The 27,867-nt window shown below is 43.4% G+C and overlaps 1 protein-coding gene across 1 annotated transcript; it reads right to left on the reverse strand.

Moving 5' to 3' along the window:
• Nucleotides 1-47: 47 nt before the first annotated feature.
• Nucleotides 48-22,929, reverse strand: gng10 (guanine nucleotide binding protein (G protein), gamma 10). Its single transcript, XM_078529172.1, has 3 exons — nucleotides 22,727-22,929; nucleotides 5,305-5,436; nucleotides 48-1,496 (listed from the first exon to the last, which is right to left on the reverse strand). Exons 1-2 carry the CDS (start codon nucleotides 22,805-22,807, stop codon nucleotides 5,311-5,313), a joined length of 207 nt encoding a protein of 68 aa, XP_078385298.1. The 5' UTR covers nucleotides 22,808-22,929; the 3' UTR covers nucleotides 48-1,496; nucleotides 5,305-5,310.
• Nucleotides 22,930-27,867: the final 4,938 nt, after the last annotated feature.

The following is a 27,867-nucleotide window of genomic DNA, read 5'->3' on the forward strand; positions in this document are numbered from 1 at the left end:
TACTCGTTGAGAAATTGTTGAAGAGGATGGATGAAGAGACACCTACATTTCAGGGATACTTACTTTTAAAAACTACACAAAAACTTTTCAAAGTCATGCATTTGTTACATGTAACAATTCAAATACTTAAACAGATTATTACCAAGAGAAATTCATTAAACCACTGAATGCTTTGTGTAATTCCAAATTATATTATCTTAGATATGGAATAAACATATTTAATTGTTAAATTGGCACGCATTACTAAATGTTTTAGGTTACATATACTCAGCAGAAGGTTTAAATGATTTAAATTAGGCCTGTCCTGGCGTATCATGCACCAAATCTCACAATTTTGACAGGTTAAGACTGTAAACCTGATGTGAAATTGGTGCCAGAACAGCACAATGTCCAAGGCTGAACTTCAAATAACATTTGAAATGGATTTCAGAATTTTTGTGACCAGATTGATCCACCAGCTATTCATTTCACACCACATCACATTAGACATTTTTTAAAATTATCTTTCAAAATAAATTTAATGAAACCATACAAATGTGCTACATAACAGTGGCAGCAGTTACAATTAAAAATGAATGGAAAATGTAAGTTATTAGTGACTGTTGATTCCCAATCATGTCACAGCATCTTGAAAAGCTGTTTGCAATTCTTTGGGATGATTTTGTGAATAATATTCAAGCATTTCTCATTTTGTAAATGATTTGTTTTCTTTTGGTAACCTATAGAGCTAATACTGTAAAGGTCTAAGCTGTGTCTGTGACTTGTGATCTTTCTCCATGGCAGTAAAAATAAGAGGGTAACATGCGTGAAGTGCGTTCAATAGTGCTGCACTGTCCAACTAGTCAATGCACCCAATGAATGGCTTCATTTTCCTTTATTTAAAAAAACTTCACTTCCTTTTTAAAAACAAGATTAAACATGTTAAACAGATACACACTAAAATATTGCAGGTTTGGTGCTAGATTTATCAGGGTTATTTCACTCCTAATAATTCATCTGGGATTCTCATTTTAAAACCAAGGTGTAGTGGGTCCCGTCATCATCACTGACAACAGCCCTTCCTCCAAGAACCCACCAGCTATTTGACTTATTAACCTGTAACCTACTACAGACATAGGTTTATTTCATTTATCGGAAACACCGAGGGAGATATTAAATGCAGGCACAATTTTCTTTGTTTAGTTTTAAGTTACACTCAAATCCCAGTACTTCTACACACAATCAACCATTTGCCCTTAAACCAATGGCAAGCTTACTACAGATTGAAAATAAAGCATTTTCATGTCATCAACTTGCCTACTTCCCTTAGTTTGCTAATAAAAAATTCTATTTTCCCCAGAAGGTAGAATACTGCCAGATTAGTAGGAAACTGTTATAAAGGCGCTAATAAATACAGAAAACATTTTGGCAAAGAAAAGTAACAGCACAGGAAAAACATTCTTCATAAAGAGGCAGCATTAGTCATAGTCGGGCTTCTTCCAAAGGTGTCCAATTTCCTGCAAGAGAAAAACAGGTCATAAAAATTAAACAAAGTGTCCTAGGGAAATACCTAACTAACTAACAATAGATTATTGATAAAAATATAGTTTGAGGCAGAGAGTGGCCTACAGGCATAAGAGAATGTGGAGAAGATCTTAAGTGCTAAGCAATGTTTCAGATAATGGGTTTTAAATAACACACCCTCTTGGCGGTGTTCTGTAGAGATAACTGGGCTATAAATATTAAAGCAAACACAAAATACTGTGGATGCTGGAAATCTGAAATAAAAACAAAAATCAGGTCTGGCCCCATCCATGGAGAGAGAATCAGAGTTAACGTTTCAAGTCAATTAGCTTTCATCAGAATCAATGAAAGGCTATAAATATTATTTATCCAGCATGCTTTATTTACTAAGCTCTGGAACATTATCTTTTCATTCAAAACGCTGCTGTCTGACTTGCACCAAGTCCTGTTCACCCAATCTCTGCGCTCTTTGACCTATATTGGTGCTCTTGGTTTTAAAATTCTCAGCCTGGTTTTCAAACCCTTCCACAGCCTTGCTATTCCCTATCTCTAACCTCCTCTAGACCCACAACCTTCTGTGCTCCTCCAGTTGGGGCCTATTGCACATCCCCAATTTTAATTGGTCCACCATTGGTTGGCCATACATTCAGCTGCCAAGGCCCTAAGCTCTGGAATTCCCTCCCTAACTCATCTTCTCATCTCTCTCCTCTAAAACCTACCTCTTTGACCAGGGTTTTAGTCACCTGTCACAAATCTCCTTATGTGGCTTGGTGTCAAATTTTGTTTGATAATGCTCCTGTGATGGGCCTCGAGTTGTTTACTGCATTATCTGTGTTTACCACTGTATTAATGAAAGTTGTTGTTATGACGAACTTGTGATACAACTAATGTCAATATTTAATACTCCCATCAGCAGTACCATTCCCTGCTAGTAACACTGATGAATAAGATTAAGTCCAGGGATGTTAAATAAATATAATTTCTCCCTCTGTTTGTAGCAAAGGTTGGCTAAAAGCACCTTGGGTTGCATTTCTCTGTTAAAGGCACCATTTAACTGTAAATTGTTGTAGCCCTGATTCTCTGATCTGCACTCCTCGCGAGCATAGCTCCCCATTAGGACTGCAAAATTAGCCCTCTGACTCCTAATGGCACCATCCAAAATAGAAGACCAGAGGCCATGAATCAAGCCAGATCTGCTTCATAATAGTCTCCTCTATGTAACCAAACTTCGCTAATCTACAACAGATGTAAGAAAATCTATGGAAAAAAATAGTCACATTAACCCAATACAAGTGTTATTCAAGGTCAACTACAAACATACTGTAGTCCAAACAACGCATCAGGACTCAAGTCAACTTTTTGCCCATTAATAAATCCTATTGTCATTATTAATGATCAGCAAACATCTAGTTCTTTTAGGATGAGTTTTTAATTTTCTCTCCTAACGGTAGCAATTCCTCTTTTGCAAGCCTGCCCAATTTTTGTGCACAAGAGTTGGCAGACAATTCCACCAAGAGAAGAGGAGCATCAGTCATATTCTGTCCTCACTCAGTCAAATCCAACCCCAATCCTGTCCTCATTCACAGCTAAATCCTACCCTAATCAAGTCTTCACTGAACATACTCAGATCGTTCGCAGAAGTCACGAGAAAATACTCAGGACCAAGAGTGGTCTCGGAGGTCCAAGGCTACCCTTGTCCCGACTTAGGCCCTTAAGTGGCCAATTAGGAATTAGGTGCCACATCCCTCCCAACCACATTTTTTTGGCCAGCGGAAGGAGTTCAGGGATGGTGGGGAAAGCCCAGCAGATCACCCTCCTCAAATCTCGGGAGGGAAGGGATGGGCACACCTCCATCACTGGCCCCCTTTCCACATCGGGTGCCACCTCCCCGCCATGCTCCCCAGAGGTGTTGCTTCCCCACCTGGCCTTGCTGACATGACCCTCAACCCTCTCTCCCCACCACCACCTGCCTCCACTCCCTTCCTGCCATGGGAACCCCACACTTTCCTCCACCCTGGTTCTTGGACTTAGGATCTGGGGACTGCTTGTAGTCTCAGCAGTGGCCGCCACTCCCAGTGGCACTGCTTGGGCTACAGAGCTGCCAGCTAAATCTAATTGGCCACTGAGGCTGGACGCCTCCCAAGTGAGGAGTGGAAATCCCGCCTCCAGCCAATTTACACTCCATGGAGCGTTAAATCGCTGCAGGGCAGCCGACATCAGCTGAGACATGTTCACTGCCAACTTGTAAAGTTTTGTCCCTGTGTATTTTTTTCTGAATTAAATTGATTGATTACCTCTTAAATGGGAGTCTCTAGCTCAAAAAGGTCTAATGGTTGTTTTTGCCCAGAAATGATCTATTTACCCCACCACCCCTTCAAGTTCTAAAAGCCCATGACAATGACATTAGACAGCTAAAGCTCTAGGCCAGTGCTTCCGAAACATTTTCCCACTCTGACCCCATTTTGAGGCTTGAAAATTGCTGTGACCCCAGTGTGAGTGCTGAGTGGGCAGGATGCAGCTGAGAGCAGGGGCAGGGGGCGGTGGAGAGCTGCTGAGTGTGGGGGTGGCAGGGCTATTTATACTGCAGGGTTTTTAAAAAAAATAGAGCATCCACCTATTCACTGACTTTTTTGGGACAGGAATCAGGCTTCAGGCGACACCCATCAGTTAAAAAAAAACCCAAGGATTTAATGGGGCCTCAGCTGTTAACACTCAGCCATGGCAGCCATTGCTGCCTCAGAGCTTGTGACCCCAAAATTTCATTTCGCAACCCCACTGTGGGTCATCACCAAAATTTGGGAAGCCCTGCTCTAGGCCATTACAACAGCAACTCAAATGAACAGTGAAGCTTTAGGCTTGGTAGAATTTGCACCAAATAGGGTTAGGGTTAGAAAACTACTGGTGATTCTTACAAAACCAGGTGACAAGTATCATGGAAAGACGTTTCCAAAAGAAATCCTGAAAGCTTGTGGAGCTTTATATAGCCTTACGATGAAGAGGTGTGTATGGTGAGGAAATACTGCAATGGCTTCACTGTGATTTAATTAGGTAACTTGTACTCAAAAAAAGGTATTTTGCAGCTTAAAATGAAGAAAATGGTGGAATGCAAGGTGGCTGCGGCCAAAGCAAACTAGATTCTGGTCTTATTCCAAACTATGGTTACAATGATAGGGCTCTACAAGAGCTTTGCGAGAGCTTGTCTAGAACGCTATCTTTATGACTGACCCACACCATCACCACCTTTAAGCAGGCTCAAATACACAGAGCCATGGAGACAAGACTTCATGCTTTGCATTTCAATTCTCTGGAAAGGCGTGGACATGGAGTTTATCTGACTCAAGTCTTCAAAATTAATGAGGGCATTGATGATATGCAAGTGGATAGTTTGGTTGAAGTAATGGAGCTGAGGAAATGAAGTTGGTTGTTTAGAAGCTTTCTCTCAGGTGATGACTGATCTGTGGAAAAGCATTCCAGAGCTCGCAGTGAGGAATGCTGCCTGCATTTCCATTGAAAGCTACAAGATCGCGGCTGACGGAAGGTAAGATTTTAGGCATTTAACCACTTGTCTGAGGTCTCCTGGGCTTTGACACTAAGGGGGTCAGAGGAACTTTCAAGAGAGAGGTTCCTAAATTGGTTACAGGTCTCCTTTTTTGATTCTCACAGGAGTTGGGGGAGGGGTGGTGGTGGTGTTTGGATACAAGAACAAGGTCCTATGGGCCCTGATAATCTCCCGTTTGAAGTACGTTGCATAACACAATATAACATAACACGGACTCTAAGCTTAAGGGCTGCTTGGTGTACCTGGTTTTAGAGAAGAGAGCAGGACCTAGGTTCTCTGAAGGGGTTGCTTCCTGCAGGTAATCCTACCAACAGTGCATCTTTGCAGGCATTCTGGACACAATATTGTTGGAGTTCTGTGGCAGCTTGCGAAACCTGGATTTTAAAACAGAGTTTGTCTGGTCAGGGACTACATTTCACACACAATAGCAAAGAAAGATGTGTGTTCTGCCCAGAAAAATTTTAATTTATGTGTCATCAATTTAAGTCCCACATTTGTTACAAACCAGTTGAAACCTGGTTTTCACTTTCTCCACAGCTTGCACATCTCAATTTCCTTCACCCAATCGTTGGCTACTGTTAAACTTTTCGTAGCCAGTTGGTGAAGGAGTCGTCCAGAAGTTAATCTTCTCTCAGTTTTAGGTTTATTCACAAAATGAAACATTACAAATGTATTGCTCCTAATCTTACAATCCACCACTAGCATCAATAAGTTTCTCTTTATATGTGTTCAGTAGGTCTTGTGGCACAGCTGGTAGCGGCCCTATCTCTGAGCCAAAAGCCCCAAGTTCAAGTCCCACCCCAGGATTTGATGGCCAAGGAATGTGTGTTCATAATGTGGCCAAAACAGGTTGATTGCTACCTGTAAATCCTTCCATTGTGCCTATGGTAGGCAGTAAAGTGTGAGAGTCTCCTGGCCAGCCATGCTTAGTGCAGAGTGGCACCCCTCAATTTATAACCTCTGGCATTATGCTGGCAACTTTTTCCAGGAAAAACTAGCCATGGAAACAGACATAAGCATATGCTTTGTCACCTCATGTGTCACTAGACACGGGAAAGTCCACGTATGTGTGCTCAAGTCATTATCCAACGAGTGCCCCCACCCGTAGACACTTAAACATAATTCATACAGTTAACAGCAACCTCAGCCCTAAGCTCTGGAATTCACTCCCTAAACCTCTTGGTCAATCTACCTCTCTCTCCTCCTTTAAACTTACCTCTGACCAAGCTATTGGTCACCTGTCCTTAATATCTCCTTCTGGGGCTCAGTGTCAAATTTTGTTTGATAATACTCCTGTGAAATGCCTTGAGATGCATTTATATAGCACCTTTAACAAAGCAAGTTGTTGTTCACTTATTGGATGTTTTTTTTGTTCCTTCGGTTTGTGTTTTGGCCTCTCTCTTTTCTCCTGCACTAACTGTTATTCCCACTATAAACTTCTCCAGGCCCACTGTTTTGTTTTAGGAATTCTTGTGCCAGTTCTATCTTTAACAGACATTTGATGTTATTGTTGAGGGTTTGCCAGTATATCTTCAAACTGCCTCAACATGTTGACACAACTACCACAACACTGAAATCTCTTTTTTCTCCTCAAATTGAGAATCTGAGGAAATCCAAAGTAGAAGCAACAACTCATGCCACATCAATGATGCACATTATTCATTCCAGTGCGTGTGTGTTTTTGGCAGAGGGTTGGGGTGTGGAGTGAAGGGTTCAGATCCTGGTCTAAATTTTGCCACAAATGAAGCAAATATTCAGCAGCTGTTGCCTGCTATGGGGATGTTAGCGAAAGAGAGGGGAGACCAATCAGTTGAAGGATTTATGTCAATGCCAATGTTTCTTAGTAGTACAGAAGATATCTGTGTCTTATTTAGTCTGATTCCATGTTTAACCTACAATCTTTGCAGTGTGAACAAGCCATATAAAATTGTATAATGTAAAAAATGTTTTAAAAATTCTTGGTAAAGCAATGCCATAGAGGCAATAGGAATCTATTAGCTCCCTGTTTATAAGTTTTGAAGGAAAAAATGACTCAGAGTACTGAATCACATACTCAAAAGTTTATAAATAATGAGCTAATGTATTCCTATAGATCACATTTACACCACTGAACGGTTTTTGGACCACTCAAATTTAGTCATTGAAATTTATGAAAGGTCATTCTTCGCTTGAATCATGGAATGATACAGCACAGGAGGAGGCCTTTCAGTCCATCAGGCCTGTTCCAGCTCTTTGAAAGTTATCCAATTAGTCCAACTCCCTCTGCTCCTTCCTCATAGCCAAGTTTGCCATTTTTCTGAATACTACTATTAGAATGTCACTTCTTGTTCTCTGTGTGTCTGCTTTTCATAACAGTAAATCTTTGAGACTATGGCTATATGTGCATGGCGGACAGGGAGTGAGGAGTGGGGATTGTGGCGTGGGAGCAGGGAAAAACTGTTCAACACGTAAATAAAATTCAAGCTTTACATCAGGTATTAAAGGGACATGGGGAAAAAGGCCCAGAGATAAGGCGGTCAGCCACGATCTCACTGAATGGTGGTGGATCAGGCTAGAAGGGCTAAATGGCCGCCTCCTGTTCCGTGTTCCCAAGTTGGGCAAATTATCAATTGCAAACTTTACAGGGTGCATAGTATCAGCTTTGGCTCCTTTAAGATTATCATATTCCTTCGTGACAATATCCCAGCCTGTGCACTTCATCACGTTCATGCAACAGCTGTCATTCATTTTCTCTCGCCTCTTTTGCATTTACCAATGGCCTGACAGCGAAGTGAGATTCCCTGGTGCCTTGCTTAACTTTTCATTTGCCAGCTTAGTTGTTCACCTTAGTGTAGAGAAGGTTCAGGCATTATCTGATTGGAGGTGTTCAAAATCATGAAGAACACCACCAAATCTTCACCATCTCACCCCAGTCAACACCACAGTGCATCTACTGAACACTGTAAAAGGCCCTGAACAGGTACATTTAATAGTAAAACAACACTGCTCATTTTCGAGTACACCATCCTTTCTTTCCCTGTACGTTTTTCAGTGGACACATCCAGTTATAGACATTACCTTAATGTATTTTTACAACTTATTATATTCCCACAATACCCTTACTTTCATTTGTTTTATTTGAATGTCTTTGCTACAGTCGTCCTTGCTGTTTTTCAACCTGTTCCTTTCATTTCTCTAAACTTCTGACTTGTTTCCCATTGCCCTTTTACTCCTGATCCTGATAGAAGACGAAAATTTCTGAAGACTATTTCTGAAGTTTACCAGATGTAGAATTCCTGCTTGTGGGGAATTCTTCCTGTGTCCGATCCATTCTGAACAGGATTCCCCTTGGAGACAGAAACTGTAACCCCTGCCTCAGAAAATGACTTATAGAATAACATGGAGCTTACAGCACAGAAACAGGCCATTCAGCCCAACTGGTCCATGCTGGTGTTTATGATCCAAATGGTGGTGGTCCTCCCACTCCTCTTCATCTAACAACAACTTGCATTTATATAGAAGCATAGAAAAGCTACAGCACAGAAAGAGGCCATTCAGCCCATTGTGTCTGCATCAGCCAAAAATAAAAATTAAAAAAATGGCTGTCCATTCTGATTCCCAACCCACTTTCCAGTGCCTTTGATATAATAAAAGTGGCAAGACGTTTCACAAGAGGGTATTAAACAAAGTCTGACACAGCCACATAAGGAGATAGTGATCAAAACTCAGTTAAAGAGGTAGGCTTTAAACAGTGTCTTAAAGGAAAGAGGTGGAGAGAGGGAATTCAAAAGCCCAGGGGTTAGGCAGCTGGCCCGGCCGTCAATGATGGAGCGATTAAAATTGGGGGATGCTCAAGTGGCCCAGAGTTGGATGAGCAGAGATCTCGAGGCCTGTAGGGCTGGAGGGGGTTACAGGGCTAGGCAAGGCGATGGAGGCATCTGAAAAGAAGGATGAGTACTTCAAAACTGAGTTGTTGCCGGATCATGAGGTAACGTGGGTCAGTGAGCAGAGAGGCGTGGTGGGTAAATGGAACTTGAAATGAGTTAGGACCACAGCAGCAGAGTTTTGGATGAGCTAAAATTATCTGCCACAAAAGCAAAATACAGCAATCAAATTATTTCCTTACATGGAAATTTTGTCTGATAAATTGCTCCAGTGAAGTGCCTTGGGGAGTCTTGCTCTGTATGCAAATGTAAGTTGGTATTTAAGACCAAACTCCTTCACCCCTCAACGGCAGCTCATTCATTCCTAAACTTCACATATCTATGTTTGGAGACAACTGGCATCTTATTTAACCCAATGTCTAAATAATTGGGAAGTGAGAGGGGAATTTCAACTCTTTCTTGGCCACAATTTCAGCGTGTAATCTTAATGCCTGATAAAGGAAATATTATCACACCAGTGCTAAAAATGACTTCCAAGTTGTGAGGTAGCAAGACAAAACCCAGTATTAGTTGGTCAGCTAGCCTGCAGTTTGTGTGACAGGATGCATGTCTTTTTCATTTTTTTTTTAGAAACTACACTGTATTTAAAAAGTTCTAAAAATACACAGAATCTCTCTGCAACCTCTTGAGAGAGTTGGGCATCATTAGCAAGACCAGCATTTATTGTCCATCCCTAATTACACCTGAGAATGTGACGGTGAGCCTCCTCATGAAAGAACTGAGTGGCTTGCTGGTCCATTTCAGAAGGCAGTTAAGAGTCAACCACATTGCTGTGGGTCTGGAATCACATAGAGGCCAGACTGTGTAGGGACAGCAGATTTCCTTCACTCAAGGGCATCAGTCAGCCAGATGAGTTTTTACAACAATCCAATAGTTTCACAGTGGCACCATTACTGATACAAGCTTGCTCTTCCAGGTTTATTTAATTCATTTTGAATTTAAATTCCCCTGTTGCTGTGCGTGATTCGAGCTCATCTCTCTGGATCATTAGTCCAGGCGTTTGATTTACTAATCCAGTGGTTATGCTGCTATGCCACTGTACACATAGACATGCATCAGGCTTAAGGTTAGCGTTAGCAGTCTGGTCCCTGCTGGGTTATTGGTAAAGATTTGGCACTCTCTGCCGTGTTGTTCAGTTCCAAGACAGGGAATTATTTTGAGCAAGTACACACACAAATCTTTGAAAGTGGCAGGACAAGTTGTGGAGGCCATTCAAAAAGCAGATGGCATCCTTTTGCTTTATAAACAAGGGCATAGAGTACAAAAGCAAGGACATTAAGATAAACCTTCGTAATTCAACCTAGGCCCCAGCTGGAGTACTGCGACCAATTCGGAGCCCCGCACTTCAGGAAGGATGGCAAGATCTTAGAAAGGCTGCAGAGGAGATTTACAAGAATGATACCAGGGATGAGGGACTTCAGTTATGTGTGTGAAGGGTCATTCAACTTAGAGCAGAAATGGTTAAAAGAAAATTTAACAGAAACGTTAGAAAGTTGATTCGGAGATATTGAAAGGATTTTGATAGAGCAAATAAGGCGAAACTGCTTCCAATAGCAGGCTCGTTGGGAAACACAGCACACAGAGTTAAAGGGCAAAATGTAATGTTCCCCTGCCGATGGGTTTGTAGGTGGGTAGTGCCTGTAAAATTTCTTGGACGGCCTTCCCACTGGGTTCCTGCCTGCCCCAACCCCTCTGAAATTTTATGCTGGGACAGGTGAGGCCCAGGCCGGCCCTCCCACCCTTTCCCCAATCGAGGCCCTTAAGTGGCCAATTAAAGGCCGTTTCCTGCCTCAATGTTCAGGCTGGTTGGAGGTGCTCAGGGACGGGGGAAGCAAGCCCGAAAAGTAACCCTGTTCAGGCCTTGGGTGGGGGGGTGGGTGCCTCCATCAGCAGCCTCCTTTTAACATCGGACATCCCCCCCTTCCTACCCCACAAAAGGACTGGCCCCTGCAGGCCCTCTCTACCAACCCCCCCAACCTCTCCACCAATATCCTCACCCTGCCAGGGCTCACCTCGCCCCTGCCCTGAGATGTCCAAAACTTACCTGGTCTTGGACTCCTGGGACTTAAGACTCTGGGGACTGCTTGCAGTCCCAGTCCTGTCCACTGCAGCTTCTGGTATTGCAGGTACTATAGAGCAGCCGCTCTCCGAGGCAGGACTTCTTCCCAGTGCAGGGCAGGAGTCCCGCCTCCAGCCAATTAATGCTTGTTGGAGTGTTAAATGGCCAGGGGGAAGGCAGGGTCAGCAGGGATATGTTTTCCTCTGACTCCTTGGATGGCAAGAAGAGAAACCCTGCCATCCTAAAAATCCTGGCTAAGGTATTTGGCAAAAGCACATGAGGGAAAATAAGGAATTTTTCTTTTAAGCTGCAAGCTATTATGATCTGGAATGCACTGCCTGAAAGGAAGGTGGAATTAGATTCAATAATAATTTTTTTTTTTTAAAAGGGAATTAGGTAAATACTTGAAGGGGGAAGATTTGCTGGGCTACGGGGAGAGAGCAAGGGAGTGAGACTAATCGGTTAGCTCCTTCAAAGAGCTGGCACAGGCTTCTCTGGCCAAATGGCCTTTTCCGGTGGTGTATTCTATGAACTGAGCACCTGCTGAAATATGCATTCAAATTTTGTTGAATGTAGCCAGGAAAAAAAAATCAGCGAAAATGACAAATATTTGCCAAATGCTAAATATATGAAGTATGAACATTGTTGAAAGATTTAGATTCTTTTTCTCTCCAGTACAGTTAGTACATATTTAAAAACTTGGTCCAGTGCATTTTTTTTAAAAACGGTGTGACGTCCTGTATAAGATCAGAACCTAATGCGACGCAGGTAGTTTCTCTCCTCGAAAGTCATCAAAACGGCCGTTTGGAAAGTCTAATTTCAGGTCACTAATCATCTTGGGAGTCGACTAATTAGAAAGCTGAGATGTAAAAAGGGATCATGATCCCCAAACGGCACAGTGCAACGGCCTCGTAACTCAAAAATAGTGTCACCATTCCAAGCTTGCCCCTCCGCGGAGAGCCATTCCATCACAAATCAAGTCGATTTTCATAGTCAGGAGCTAAAAGCACCATTAATGTTACTATTCCTGTAGGCTAATGTGTTAGTAATTTAATCTGATCTAATTATCTGCATGGTTAGGGTGCACTGCCTTGAGAACATGCCTGGCACAGCTTCCAATGTTTTCTGGGATAACGGCGGGGGGGGGGGGGGGGAGTGTGGCGCAAGAGGCAAAAGAAAATCATGAAACGATAAAGCCACAGGATCATAAAGCCCATTGTGCCTCTACTGGCTCTTTGAGGGCAATCAAATTAGCCGCACTCCCTCCCCGATTGTCCAGCAAATTTTCAAGTATTTATTCAATTCCCTTTTGAAAGACACTATTGAATCTGCCTCCGTCGACCTTTCAGACGGAACATTCCAGATCATTGCAGCTTGCGCCACAAATACATTTCTCTGCATCTTGCCTCTGATTCTTTTGCCAATTACCTTAAACCTGTGTCCTCTGATTACCAATGCTCCTGCCAGTGGAAACAGTTTTGCTCTTTACTCCAGCAAATTTTAAAACATCTCTAAAGACTCTACATTGGGCAAGAAGGAACTTGAGAAGCAGTTACATCAAAGTGCTGGAGCGCATAAGCATACACTGAAGATAAGGTAAGAAAGAGGAGCAGTAAGAGGCCATTCAGTCCCTCGAACCTGCTCTGCCATTCAAGATCATCATGGCTGATCTGATTGTGGCCTTAACTCTACTTTCCTGTCTGCACCCCCCATAACCCTTGTCAATCAAAAATCTAACTGAGCCTTGAGTATATTCAATGTCCCAGCCTCCACTGCTCGCTGGAAAAGAGAATTCCACAGATCAACGACCCTGAAAGAAGAAATCCTCATCTTGAATGAAATGGGAGACCCCTTATTTTGAAACTGTGTCCTCTAGTTCTAGCTTCCCCCACGAGGGGAAACATCCTCTCAGCATTTACCCCGTCAACCCCCCTCAGAATTTTATGTTTCAATAGGCTCACCTCTCATTTTTCTAAACTCTTGAGTATAGCATAATCATAAATTGGTCATTATTCCATTACAGATGAACATTTTTGGGTTTTTTTTTTGATGAGTTAACTCTGCCTTTCTTGCTCTTTATCCATTGAAGTCTAAAATTTCTAATACTTCATCCTTACAGAAACATGCAAGATATACTTACAAGGGAGTGAAAGCTGTAACATAATTAGAGTGAGTTATATTCCACTTGAGATTTTCCATACAATCCCTGTAATTTTCAGTATATTTTGGAACAAATACTAATAACCAATTAGGTACTTGGAATTGCAGCTCATTTTACTGTTAGTTTAAGGAATTACAGGACATACTAGCCAAAAACAATACAGAATGTAATACAACTGTGCAGCAAGGTCAAAGAAAAAGCTACTGAGGGTTATGTACATTAGGACTGCAGCAGCCTTCCATCTCATAAGACGATGGTTTGCGCTATGCTGTTGAACTCAGTGTTAAGCATCGCCTGGTGTAGCTCAGGAGCCCCACTCTGCAGGCAGTGAGCTGAGAACTCGGTGTACAGAGGGATCTGGGTGTCCTGGTACATGGATCACAACATTAGTTGTGCAGGTACAGCAAGTGATTAGGAAGGCAAATGGAATGTTGGTGTTTACTGCAAAGGGAATGGAATATTAAAAGTAGGGAGGTTTGACTGCAGCTGTACAGGGCCTTGATGGGACCACATTTGGAATACTGTGTGCAGTTTTGGTCTCCTTACTTGAAGAAAGATATAACTGCTTCAGAAGCAGTTCAGAAAATGTTCACTCAACTCAATCCTGGGATGAAGGGGTTGTCCTATGAAGAAAGGTTGAACAGGTTGGGCCTGTACCCACTGGAGTTAAGAAGAATGAGAGGTGATCTTATTGAAATATAAGATCCTGAGGGGACTGGACAGGGTGGACACGGGAGGGTGCTTCCTCTCGTGGGGGAAACTAGAACTCAGGACATAGTTTAAGAATAATAGGTTTCCCCTTTAAGAAAGAGATGAGGAGAATTTTTCTCTCTCAGGTCATTAGTGTGTGGAATTCTCTTCCCCAGGATGCAGTGGAGGCTGGGTGTTTAAATTTATTCTAATCCGAGATTTTTGAGATAGATTTTTGAGTCACACAGGAGTCAAGGGTTATGAGGGGCAGACAGCAAAGTGAATCTGAGACCACAGCCAGATCAGCCATGATCTTACTGAATGGGTGGAGCAGGCTCGAAGGGCTGAATGGCCTACTCTTGCTCCTAAATGTTATGCATGTTCCTATGCAGAAGGTGCATGATTCGCTGGCCTCTGTTTTCTCTGGGTCCTCTTCTCGGCCAGCTGATCTTTTCAATTTGCCAGCCTTTCTCAATGCCCTTCCAAACAGTCAGCCTCCAGTGGTCACAGCCGTCAGTGACCATCTCCCTGTTGTCAGTGTTGATGTCCGCCATCTTCATATGTCGCTTGCAGGTGTCCATGTAGCGGAGGTATGGATGCCCAGGAGGTCGTGACCCAGTGGCCCTTTCATCACACAGAGAGTCTTCGGGTATATGGCCATCATCCATCTGATAAACATCGCTGAGCCAGCGCCAGACATTGGCTTAGCAATGAATGTATGCTGATGCAATTAGAACCCTCCAGGACCTTTGAGTTGGTGGCCTTGTCCTTCCAGAAGATGCGAGGATACGTCTGAGACAGCGAAGGTGGAAACTGCTTCGCTGCCTTCATCAAGTTAGGATACTGAGCAGCAATGATCTAACTAATGTCACGCAAGTATAATAATTCTCATATTATTGTGATTTATTGTAAAAGTAGGTTAATAGTGGGGCTTGGATAGTTTATCTATGTGTATGTGTGTGTGGGATTTAGTTGAATTGGAGACAGCTGGCCTGGAGGCTTTGACTCATCAAAAGAAGCTAGGTTTGAAATGCTAAATACATAAACATGGCTGAAGTCTTAGAATATGAGGTGAGGAGAATTTGCATTTTTAGATAAATCAGGACTTCAAAGAGGTGGTAGGATGTCACACCTAGCCAGAGAAGCTAAGCCAAGAAGTGTGTCTATTTTTCCCAAAGGTTACTGACTATATTAGCACCATGAATAGATTTATATTAAGAGAAAAATAAAGTTCCAAAGACATATGGGAACAAATGAATTTACATTAAGAGGGAGAAACATGTATAAAGGCGAATGAGGCTGTGTGTCAGGGAAGGCATTGTAAGATCTACCAGAAGTGTGAAACGCCTCCAGTGTTTGTGCATTAAGCCTGCTGTCTACTGAAACAGAAGCTGAGAAAAGCCATTTTGAATTCTACCGTCCGGGGTATTGTGGTAACTTGCTGACACCTGTTTAAAATCTGTTTTTTTAATCTATTTTTTAACTGTTGCCTTAACGGGGGGTGTAACTGGAAGCCAGATTAATTAGGGGTTTTAGGAGTTATTATAGTAGGAATTTGTAGGCCTATGTATGTGTTTGAAATCTTTTCTTATGTTAATAAATGATCAATTTAGTTTTCTAAAAATCTCACCACAGGAAAATTGTTGTGATTGATTTGAAATTTGGTATTCTTGCGTTTGTCCCGATGAATACAAGACCAAACGCTTCAGCAATGTGGCTCTCTCAACTCAAGCTCTGTCCTACCAAGCGACAGTAATTGGAGTGGAAGTGATTTCAACCTGTAACTGCTACCTTTCAACCTCTGAACACTGACACACATGTCTAACCTTGTAGGGGAGAATAAATAGCAATTCCTGGCAAACGGCATTTCCCAGATTTCCCCATACGCAACGTCTCAGAATTACTGTGGATTCAAACTTAATTCCAGAGCATAACATCTAGGCTGACATTCCAGTGCAGAACTGAGGGACTTTCGGATGAGACGTTAAACCGAGACTTAAAAGATCCCACAGCCCAAAGAAGAGCAGGGGAAGTCTCCTCGGTGCCCTGGCCAATATTTATCCCTCACCTGATAGCAGTAAAATAATAAATCTGGTCATTATCACATTGCTATTTGTGGGAGCTTGCTGTGTATAAACTGGCTGCCGTGTTTTCTACGTTACAACAGTGACCACGCTTCAGAAGTAGTTCATGGTTGATAATGGTCATTATCTAGCATTTTTGTGATGTGCATGTTATCTATCTCTTGCCAGCCCAACACTGGTTGTTGCCTAGTTCCTGCTGTAACTTTGACAGAACCATATAGGATAATTAGCAAAAGGAAACCAGGAGAATTGTTTAATGCAGGGACCTGTGACGGAGCTGGAAGGCACTGCCGAAAAGGATGGTGAAAACTGATTCAACAGTAACTTTTCAAAGGGAAAGGGGTGAATACTACAAAAGGATAAACTTGCAGGGCTGCGGGGAAAGAGCAGGGGAAAAACGAGACTAACTGGATAGCTCTTTCAAAGAGCTGCCACAGGCATAATGGGCTGAATGGTCTCTTTCTGTGCTGCATGGCAAAATAAGCAACGGTGACATGAAGAAAAGCTTATACAAGCAGCGAGTGGTTAGGATCTGGAACTCACTGCCTGAGCGCGTGGTGGAGGCAGGGTCAATCGAGGCTTAAGAGGGAATGGGATCATTACCCCAAAAAAAGAGAGAAAAAAACGTGCAGGGCTGTGGGGAGGAGAGGCACTAGGGCGGCTCGCTCCTTCAGAGGACCGATACAGACACCAATGGCCTCCTTCTGTGCTGTAGCCGTTCCATAATAGGAACGTAGAGAATAGGAGCATAAGTAGACCACTCAGCCCCTCGAGCCTGCTGCGCCTTTGGACCAGACCATGGCTGATCTTCTACCTCAATTCCATCTCCCCGCACTTTCCCCATATACCTTGATATCTTGAATATCTACAATTCTATTGACCTCTGACTTGAATACATTCAATGGCTGAGCCTCCACAGCTGTCTGGGGTAGAGGATTCCAAAGATTCACCATTCAGAGTGGAGAAATTTCTCACCTCAATCCTAAATGGCCTACCTCTTACTCTGAGGCTGCTCCCCCACATCAGCCCCCCCCCCCAAAAAAAGCCTGGGGAAACATCCTTCCTGTAAGAATTTTGTACATTTCAATGAGATTATCTCCCATTCTTTGAAACTCTAGAGGACACAGGCCCTGTCTCCTCAATCACTCCCTATTGGACAGTTCCACCATCCCAGGATTCAGTCTGGTGAACGAATAGTTGGAATTTTATAATTAATAGAGTGCTGGATTTGGAAAGGATTGCTAGAACAGGGGCGCTCTCTAAGTTGAGGACTCTAGTTTTTACTGAGAATGAAAATGAGTGTTTACCGCTTTCAATCGAGACAAAAAAAAAATCTGTGTGGTGATTGGCTGCAAATATTGACACACTCCCAGGGAATCCCCTGTCCTAACTTCTGGAAAACAATGTGTGTTCCCCAGAAGGGAGGAAATGGCATCATTGCAGGAAACATTTTTGAATCAGAGGCTAAAACTAGCAAGGCAACAGGAAAGTACAAAAAAATCTGAAGCCGTCATAGAGCCCAGTTGCAAAACCTGTGTCAATTAAATTCAATTTACTGTAACTTTCAAACTGTGCCGTTTTTAAAATCATACAGTTTTAATCATTTCTTCATTTCAATTGCTGCTGACTACTATAAATTGGAACTAAAGAATGCTACATATGGAGAAAATCATTGTGGAACAATTCTCAAATCTTAGCACCAAAAGTAAGACTTTTAAAATGCAAAAATGTTCCTGCATCCCCCTCAGAAGGGGGAACAACTTAATTCCCAAACTAGTGCTTCCCATCTTTTTCCTGGTATGACCCTATTTTAATGCCACAGATTTCATGTGACCCCAGAGTGAAAAATTAGGGAGTACAAAGGCTGTTGAACTGGCGGGGGGTGCGTGGCGGGAGAAGGGGGGGAAAGAGAGCAGAGGGCGTTGGAAACTTCAGTTGTTGAATGGGGGTGGGGGGTGCTTTAGTTCTTGATGGGTGTTGGGCGAACAGGAGTTGAACGTTGGGGGAGTTGATGAAAAAGCAGAGTTTCTATAAAAGAAAGAGAGCACTTACTTATTCACGGGCTTTTTTTGCAGCAGCAATTGGATCTGTACATTAGGCCGCACCCACCAATGAAAAAAGCAAGGATTTAAAGGGGCCTTGCAGATGTCAGGAATCAGTCCGAACTCCATGGCAGCCACTGTTGCCTTGGAGCTCACAACCCCAAAATCTCGTCTCTCCGCAGTTTGGGAGGCAGACCGCTGACAAGCAGCTGTAAAGAGAGTCTATTAGGTCGCTGTCTATCAAGAAGCAATCTCAACTTGGCAGAGTCAACTTGTCCCATCCCACTATGAGGGCCTCTTCTATCTGTCTGTCAGTCAGAGTCAGCAGACAGCACAGATTCAGTAACCTGGTTGAATTAGCTCATCTGCTGCAAAGCAACTCCTAGACGGAAATACACAAAAGCGTTTAAACTGCTCTTTCGCACTTTTCAAAACAAATCCTTAACGCTCTCGACAAATTAACATGCATCTCACATTTGCAATACCACAGGATAAAACCATAAGGGAACTGGTAGTTGCTGCTCTCTGGGTTATTTTAGGTTGGGTTTACATGGTGCAAGTATGCAGTGCTTCTACACAACAGGGTTAGCACTGGGGCAAAGCAATTTCCACTTAACACAGACATCAGGCTTTGCCAATAAAACCCGAAAATGCTGGAAATACTCAGCAGGTCAGACACCATCTGAAGAGATTGAAACAGAATTAACAATTCAGGTCAACGACCTTTCATTGAAACTCTCAAAGGTAACTCAGGGCCCAATCTGACCCTGGATCAATACAGAATATAGACTCAGAGAGGGAGAAAGTCTCACCCTGTTTGAATTTGAAAATGCAGAGTGCAAATCCAGTGCAGTGGTAATTTGAGGTTACCGAAAGTTCGGGGAGTGGGTAGGGGTGGGATCTATAGCACCCCCTGGGCTTGCTGGAAACATATCTTCCCACAACAACTTGCATTTATACAGTACGTGTAGCATAGCAAAAATGTCCCGAGCAGCTTCGCAGGAGCATTATCAAACAAAATTTGACAACGAGCCACAGAGAGAGATGTTGGACAAGTGGCAAAAAGCCTTTTTACGACCCTGAGCTTCTTGTCGCTTGTCATTTCAATTCTTTACCTAGATCTCACTCTGACCTTTCTGTCCTTGACCTGCTAGTGTTCTAATGAAGCTCAAGGAACAGCACCTCATCTTTTGACTCCGCTCTCTACAGCTTTATGGTTTCAACTTTTAGAGTTCAATAATTTTAGATCATAATCTCTACCTCCATCTTGTTCTTTATGTATGCCTTTTTTTTGCTGGGTCAGTCTTGTCTCATTTCTTCCTTTATCCCTTCATGTTGCATTCAGATGGCAGCTATCCAGCCATTCACACCTCACCTGGATACATCTTTTGTTTCTTTACTTTACCCATTACCATGAAACCTTTTGTCATTTCATTGACTCCAGAAGCTCCAGAGGGCAACTCACCGCCACCTTCTCAAGGGTAATTAGGGATGGGCAACATGAATGCTGGCCCAGCCAGCGACACCCACGTCCCATGAAAGAAATTTTTAAAAATTAATCTCCCCTGCTCTCCGCCCTGTCACAGACCTCCCCTTTTGTTCTCTTTTAAAAGAAAGCAAATTACTCCAGATGCTGGAAGTCTGAAATGAAAACTGGAAATACTTAGCAGGTCAGGCAGTATCTCCGGAGAGAAACAAGAGTTAACGTTTCAGGTCAAGATGACCTTTCAACAGAACTGAAGAAAGACAGAAATGTAATAGGTTTTGAGCTGCAAGGGGAGGGGTACTGGTCAGGAAGAACAAAAGGGAGACCTTGTGACAGGGTGGAGGGAGATTAAATAACAAAAGATTTCATGATGCAACAGCCAGAGAATGGTAATGGATACAGCAAAGAAACAAAAGATGTGTCCAATTGAGACGTGAATAGCTACAATAGCAGTCATCTGAATGAAACATGAAGGGATAAAGGAAGCAATGAGACAAGACTGATCTAGCAAAAAGAGAGATACGATGGAGACAGAGGTTATGATTTAAAGTTGTTGAACTCAATGTTAAATCCAGAAGGCTGTAATGTTGAGTCAAAAGGTGAGGTACTGTTTGGGTCTGTGTTGAGCTTCGCTGGAACCCCTAGAGCAGGCCAAGGACAGAAAGGTCAGAATGGGGGCCAAGTGTTCTTCCTCACCCCACAGCCACCTCCTTCCACTTGCCCAAAACCTATTCTGTTTCTATCTTTCCTCAAATCTGATGAAGGGTCACCGAGCCAAAACATTAACTCTGTTTCTCTCCACTGATGCTGTATGACCCGCTGAGTATTTCCAATATTTTCTGTTTATTGCTTGGTCAATGAGGTAGGTATTAAGGGGCATCTTAAAGGAAGAGAGAGAGAGGTAGAGAGGTAGAGAGGTTTAGGGAGGGATTTCCAAATCTTTGGGCTGGTGACATGGCTGCCAATGGTGGAATGATGAAAATCAGTTTGCATATGAGTCTAGAATTACTGGAGTGCAGAGACCTGAGGGCTGTAGGGCTGGAGAGGATTATACAGATAGGGAGAGGAGAGTATGGAATGGTTACAGCACAGGAGTTCATTCAGCCCATTGGACCCATGCTGGCCCTCTGCAGGCACAATTCACCTAGTTCCACTCCTCTACCTTTTCCTAGTAGCCCTACACATCTTTCCTTTTCAGATAATGATCCAAATCCTTTTCGAATGCTTCAACTGACCCTGCTTCCACCACATTCTCAGGCAGTGCATTCCAGATCTTAACTACTCGCTGTGTAAAAATGTTTTGCCTCATGTCACCATTGCTTCTTTTGCCAATTACCTTAAATCCGAGCCCTCTGGTTCTCAATCCTTCCACCAACGGGGAAGCTTTTTTTCCTCCCTTCAACTCTGTCCAGACCCCTCATGATTTTGAATACCTCTATCAAATCTCCTCTCAACCTCCTCTTCTCCAAAGAAAACAGTCCCAAGTTCTCTAATCTATCTACATAACTGTAATTCTTCATCCCTGGAACCATTCTCGTGAATCTTTTCTGATCCTCTCCAATGCCTTCACATCCCTCCTAAAATCCGGCAGCCAGAACTGCATAAAATACTCCAGTTGAGTCCGAACCAGAGAACTTGGAGCAGGTTTAAAAATAAGGGTGAGAATTTTAAAACCAAGGCTTTGCTAGACTGGAAGCAAATATCAATGAGCAAGTTTGAGTTGGGGAGGGGGTGAATAAGACTCGCTACAGGTTAGGATACGGACAACATATCATCAGCTGAAGTTTACAAAGGGTTTACAAGGAAGAAATTAAATGTTTAAAAAGTTGACACCAACCCCACCCTACAGCACCTCTGACAGTGCAGCATTCCCCGAACACTGCGCTAATACATCACCCGAGATCAAAGTCTGAACTGGTAGCTGAATTCACCAATTTCTGATGAACCAACCTCAGGCTAAAAGGCAGCATCGCTATGAACAGTCATTTGATTTTTAAAAATGCTATTCTTCTTGTATCTGATCAAACACAAAGTGTAGCCTTTTGCAACAATGACCAGAACTAGGGGACATGGTTTAAAAATAAGGGGTCTCCCATTTAAGATAGAGATGAGAAGAATTTTTTTCTCTCAGAGAACTGAGAGCCTTTGGAACTCTCTTCCCCATAGAGCAAGCAGAGGAGGCAGGGTTCATGAATATTTTAAAAGGCAAAGGTAGATAACGTTCTTGACCAACAAGAGAGTCAAAGGGTCTTGGGGGTAGGTGGAATGTGGGGTTGAGGTTAAAGTCAGATCAGCCATGATCTTAGTGAATGGCAAAGCAGGATTGAGGGGCTAAATGGCTGACTCCTGCTCTTAATTTGTATGTTCCTAGCTCTGAAGATGCGTCATATGGACTCAAAACGTTAACTTTGTTTTTTCTCTCTCCACAGATGCTGTCAGACCTGCTGAGTTTTTCCAGCATTTTCTGTTTTTGTTTCAGATTTCCAGCATCTGCAGTATTTTGCTTTTATCGTATGTTCCTATGCCTGCACTTAAAGTACCGACTGGAACGTTAACTTTGTTTCTCTCTCCACAGCTGCTGCCAGACCTGCTAAGTATTTCCAGCATTTTATTTCTAAAAGGACTTGCTTGGCCATCTAGCACTTTGGGACATACTAAGGTATTGAAAGGTGCTACATAAATGCAAGTTTTTCTTTCCACACTGCTCTAGCAAATTTAAATTACTAACCGTTGGCGGAGTGTGTAAATGCAGAGATGCTCTGAGCCTCTCCGCTCAGCAGCCAGGCCGGAGCCAAGCAACATAAACAGGCTTTTGTCTGGCTGGCATTCAAAAACATGCGGCTACGAGAATGAAAACCAGCGGGAGATGACCCGAAAGACAGTGTCTTAACACTCGGGGCTGGATGAGTCGCGCCCGGGTTGCACTGTTGCTTTCGAGCAACTTTGCACAACTGTCTTTTTAAAGAAAAAAAAACTTTTGCGCGCACGTAACAAGGGTGGCATTTGCCATCCTGTTCGACAAAAATGCATCTTAAACTAAAGGTGCACAATGTAACTTTACATCGCCGAGATCCATTACTTTTTGCTCCCTCCACGGGTGTAACTTCGAAAACTGGATACATTTGTTGCAATTTCTTTTGCCCGGATCCCCGGGAATGGAACGCTCGCGTTTGTTCCAAAATGTAGCAATTTTGTATCCACGCGCTTCATTCAACCCACCTTCATCCTCTCGATCCCTGCCTCAAACTTCAGCTGCTCCACCATCCTCTGCATGCTCGACACGTTTGAGTTTGTACTCATGCTTTCTTCCCTTCTCCCTGCAAACAGATCTACTTCTTCTCTGTTTCCCTCTTTCAAATGCTACTCACTCTACTCTTGGGCTATACTTTGCAACAAAAAAAAGCTCCGCCCAGGCTCCCACTAAAGGAACTGATGTCATCGGGATTCACTAGAGGGAAAGAGACCAACCCCCTGAACACAACACAAACACACTCTGTCAACTATTGTCAGTGAACGCAAGATGGGTAAGCCTCCCGACAGAAGCGCTCACACTGCCATCTACCAGCTCACTGTAAGGTTTGCAGCAGTATTAGTGAGTGTTTATCGTCTGGGGGCGGATAGAATAGAAAAGCAGTCAAGCTCAAACTTAAGTATTGAAAGAGCCAACTGTGTTTTATTAAAATAAAATATTGCGGATGCTGGAGATCCGAAATCAAAACAGAAAAACTCATCAGGTTTGGCAGCATCTGTGGAGAGAGAAACTGTTAACGTTTAGAGTCCAATATGACTTCTTCAGAACTGAAGAAAGATAGGGATGTGATGGATTTTGTGCTGTTGAAATAGGGGAGGGTGGCTGGTAGAGCAAAAGGGAAGGTCAAGGGATAGGTTAGAGGGTGGGGGAGATGTCAAGGATGTCATAGAACACAATGCAAAGGGAGTAGTAATGATGGTGTTGAAGATACAAAACATTGGTCCAGAGTAGGTGTTAATAGCAGGATAAAAGTCAGTGCTGTTTGAAAGCAAAATAGCAGAATGTGTTGATAGCAGAACAAAGGTCAGCGCTGTCTGAAAGCAAAAATATCAGAACAAGATACAGACTGGCACCAGGGGGGAAAATATCAAAATGGAGGACAGAGTTCATGGTCTGAAACTCTTTCGAGTTATCAACAGTCACAGATTGCAACTCTTTCGAGTACAATCACAATTCTTGGTTTCCGGGAGTGGGACATGAACCCACAACCCTCTGATTCAAAGGCGAGGGTGCTATGAACTGAGCCACAGCTGACACTTCTTCATGGTCTGAAGTTGTTCAACTCAATGTTGGCTGTAAAGTGCCCAATCAGAAGGTGAGGTGGTGTTCTTCCAGTTTAAGTTGGGCCTCACTGGAACATTGCAGCAGGCCAAGGACAGAAATAAGCAAGTCATTTAATTTATTGTGTTTTATTACAGGGAGACAGAATAGCAGCCATTTTTAAAAAAAAATCAAGATGCTGGTTGTGGTTCAGTGGGTGGTCTTCTGAGTCAGGAGGTTCAAATCGCCACTGCAGAGATCAAACACAAACCTCTGGGCTGACACTCCCAACTCCAGTACTGAGGGAGTGCTGCACTGTCTTTTTGGATGAGACGTTAGATCAAGGCCCAGCCTGCCCTTGAAAAAAGATGTAAACGGTCTCGTGAGACTATTTTGAAGAAGAGCAGGGGAGTTATCCCTACGGTTGCCAACTCTGGCCAGACATAGTCTGAGAGATGTTGGCGGAAGTGATGTCACGAGAAGCCATCAGAAGTGACATCCTGACAGAGATTAGTTGAGCCGAATGGCCTCTTTCTGTGCTGTATAGTTCAATGTAATACATGTGGGACTGGCAGCTACAAAGATACAGTGGAAAGCAGCTTCAGGGCTCTGCCCCATTGAGCTTTTCCATCAAGCTGGTCACCTGGTCTCGGGTCACATTGTCTGTTTCCATTGACTGTGAACACTGATGTAGTGTTACACTGAATGAGAGGGAATGAACCTGTCTCCACTAAATTCCACCACTGAGTCTGAACGATTCCTTCCCCTGCCAGTTGCTGTCAGGGGATGGAAATCTGCAGCGCACAACAGCCCGCCCAGTCACCACCAATTCAATCCAACACTAATTAATAACATGAATAACACTAATTAATCACTATACCTGCATCTGGCCAGCCATACCTTGGATCATAATCGGCGCCCTTTCCTCCTGCTCTGGAGCCCAAGCAGGCGTCACCTCAACTGATTGGAGCACTGATCATGTGGCCTGTAAGCCGTTCAGAAATTTGCATCAAGTGATGCCGAGTCAGGCTTTTCCATGTTTAGAGGAGTACGTTCCTGGTGTAGGAAAGGTCAGTTGGTATCTGAATGTGGGCTGTGATTGTAGAGTTGCCAACTCTAGCTGGACATATTGCGGGAGATGTCACATGACCTCCTACCTTCAACTGCCCCTCCCCCAATCTCCTGTCATTGGTCAGGTTGAGAGCCGCGGAGCTAACTCCCCCAGGCCCTCACAATATTTCAGGCTGAGCCCCGCTTCTGCCTGGGAACGGGCGGCCTTTCAGTGAGAACTAAACAGATGCCAATTCCTGTAAACCTCCTACTTCCTCCTGGTCACTGGGAGGGAGTATCTTGCTTGATAGAGTCATCTTATACTTTCTTCCATTCAACAGCTCTGCAGGTGATTTCATGTCAGCTTTGAGAGGTGGAGATCAGAGTGACAATAAGGAAAGGTTTGCAAATTCCTTTGTCTCTCGGCATTCTCTTGACCACCTGGACGTGTCTTTCTATAAACCCATGTCCTCTTGGGGAATGCAATGATGAGGTGATGATGTTGAATCCATACTGTTCAGCAAAGCCCTTAAATTTCCTGGAGGTGAAGTGGGTTCCATTGTCAAATATTATTCTTTCAAGGGTCCTTTGCTCAGTGAACAGAACTCATACTGCTGATGTGATTGTTGTAACTCTCAAATCTTTCACCTTTCAGATAAGAGGAAACTTTGAGTGGTAGCCTGCAATTATGAGATATTCTTGATTGTGTGTGGATAAGCCAATTCCCAAAGTATGCCGTGGTCTGGTTGGTATTTCAGTAGCTATCATCTCTTTCTGCTGTGTACTTCTGGCATACATTGCGTGTAGACACCATTTTTTTGATGTCTTTGTGGATGCCAGTCCAGTACACAGCTGATCTGGCTCTGAGCTTACGCTTCTCCATTCCCATGAGACCTTCATGTATCCTATGGAGAAGTTCTTCCTGCATCGTTTTGGGTATGAGTATTCTGGATCCAGGCACCAGAACACCACCTCCCTGTGAGATGTCATCTTTAATAGACCAATACTGCTGTTTTGCAGGTTTTGTTTACTCTATCTTATCAGGCCATCCCTGGATTACTTGCTCAGAGCATCTGTAACTCTTGGTCTTTGCTGACTTCATCTCTAATTTGGTGGTGGATCTTTATACCAAGGTCTTCTATCTCTTGTCTCTCCTGTAGCAACAACCGAGGTAAGGTATCTGCCAGCACCATTTCTCTTCCTGGCTTGTAACTCAGAGTGATTTTTAAGACTATTATTCATTTCTGGGATTTGGGCGTCGTTCGCTAGGCCAGCATTTATTGCCCATCCCTAGTTGCCCTTGAGAAAGTGGTGGTGAGCTGCCTTCTTGAACTGCTGTAGTCCATGTGCTGTGGTACACCTACAGTGCTGTTTTGGAAGGAGTTCCAGGACTTTGACCCAGCGACAGTGAAAGAATGGCGATTAATTTCCAAATCAGGATGGTGTGTGGCTTGGAGGGGAATCGTAATTCTGAAGCCTCAAGAGTAGCCTCTGTAGTCTTACTGATGCTCTACGCAGATTTTTTCTTGTCGATCTGCTCCCATCGACGATGATCACTCTCCGCTATGAACTTTCTCCCATAGAGATATGTATGGAATTTCTCTCATCCATGCACGGCTGCCAAATGCCCTCTTTCTACGTTGGTATATCTGGTCTCAGCTGAGGTTAGAGCTTTTGATGTGAATGCTATCAGTTTTCCCTCTTGTTCCCAGCCCTTTGTGGAAGCATCTACTGGCAGCATGACAGGTTTCTTTCTGTCGTAGTGTGACAGACTAGCCTCCTTGCATACTACTTCTTTGAGTTTGTTGAAACTCCTCTCCTATGGCTCTGACCACTGGTACTCAGCATCTTTTTAAATCAGCTATCGTTTGCTGTGTGTTCTGGCCTGTGAGCTATGAAAGAACCATGAACTGGATCAAAGCAGGGGAACTTCTCAACTCTTTTTTGTCTCTTGGAACTTTCACCTCTGAGATGTCTGTGGCTTTTTCAGGACATTACTCGACTCCATCAGGTGCATCTGCCACTCCAAGGAACTGGCATTCTGTCACCTTCACAATGCATTTCTCTGCGGGCTGCACTTGCTGCCAATGCGGTACATGCTGAGTTGTACCTCAGTTTTACTCAGTGACATCACTGCGAGCGACGGAGATTAGAACTCTACCCATTCCCCCAATCTCAGTGTGATACTCATCCTCTCCATTTAGTTTCTCATTTTTTTTAAGCCAAGTTCAAACTCACAACAATTCTAATGAGAACTGAAACCCACTGCCTCTTTTTTTGAAATGTAAAGTCTGATAAGCGGCAGCCTCTTCAGGAGAGGAGGCAAAAGTGGGGAGAGAATTGAATAAGAATGTCTTGGTGGTGGGGAGAAAAAGAATTCTTAGTTTTATCTTACGATGTATCACAGGAAAACCTGTGTGAAAATCTGCAGAGGAATTACAGCATGGCTCCAAAACAGCAAGAATGCTCCTGGCACGTTTATTAACGGAACAGAACATGGGGCACTCTGACTTCCATACCGAATTTTTCAGTCTGCGTTACATTCCATCGAGACTGTGTACCGTCAGCAGAGTCTTATAATCACGGTGCTTTTGTTTTCTCCGCATGGGTGGACAAGTGCGGCCCTCTTGCGTTAGGAGGAGACACAATGTTCTCTGCGTTTAGCTTGATCCCAACTTTCCTGGTTATCTCCATTGTTTCCTGTGGATGGTGGTCATGATCTTGTTCATTAACGCCAGAGATCTGGATATCATCAGCTATGCCGACAGCTCCTTTACATCCTCTCGTCTGCTTTCTGCCGGAACACATCCTGGTTCACTTTAAGACCAAATTACCGAGCAACGGGTGTGCTGAATGTTGTCAACAGTGAAGGTTCCTCATTAAGCTTTGCATTCCAGTAGCCATTTATGGCATCGAGCTTGCTGAAATCCTCTGCCCCTGCCAGTGCTGGTGTTATTTCTTCCAGTGTTGGACTGGGGTTGTGATTCCTCTTTATGGTCTCATTAAGATCTTTGGGACC

The sequence above is a fragment of the Cetorhinus maximus genome, chromosome 2 (assembly GCF_964194155.1).
Source record: "Cetorhinus maximus chromosome 2, sCetMax3.hap1.1, whole genome shotgun sequence".
Lineage (NCBI taxonomy): Eukaryota > Metazoa > Chordata > Chondrichthyes > Lamniformes > Cetorhinidae > Cetorhinus > Cetorhinus maximus.

Bases quoted from the DNA above. Each gene is read 5' to 3' on its own strand.
- gng10 (XM_078529172.1), bottom strand. From the start codon at position 22,807: ATGAGTACAAACTCAAACGTGTCGAGCATGCAGAGGATGGTGGAGCAG. The intron at 5,437-22,726 runs GTGGGTTGAATG...TTTAAAATCCAG, and splicing joins CAGGGATCGAGAGGATGAAG to GTTTCGCAAGCTGCCACAGA.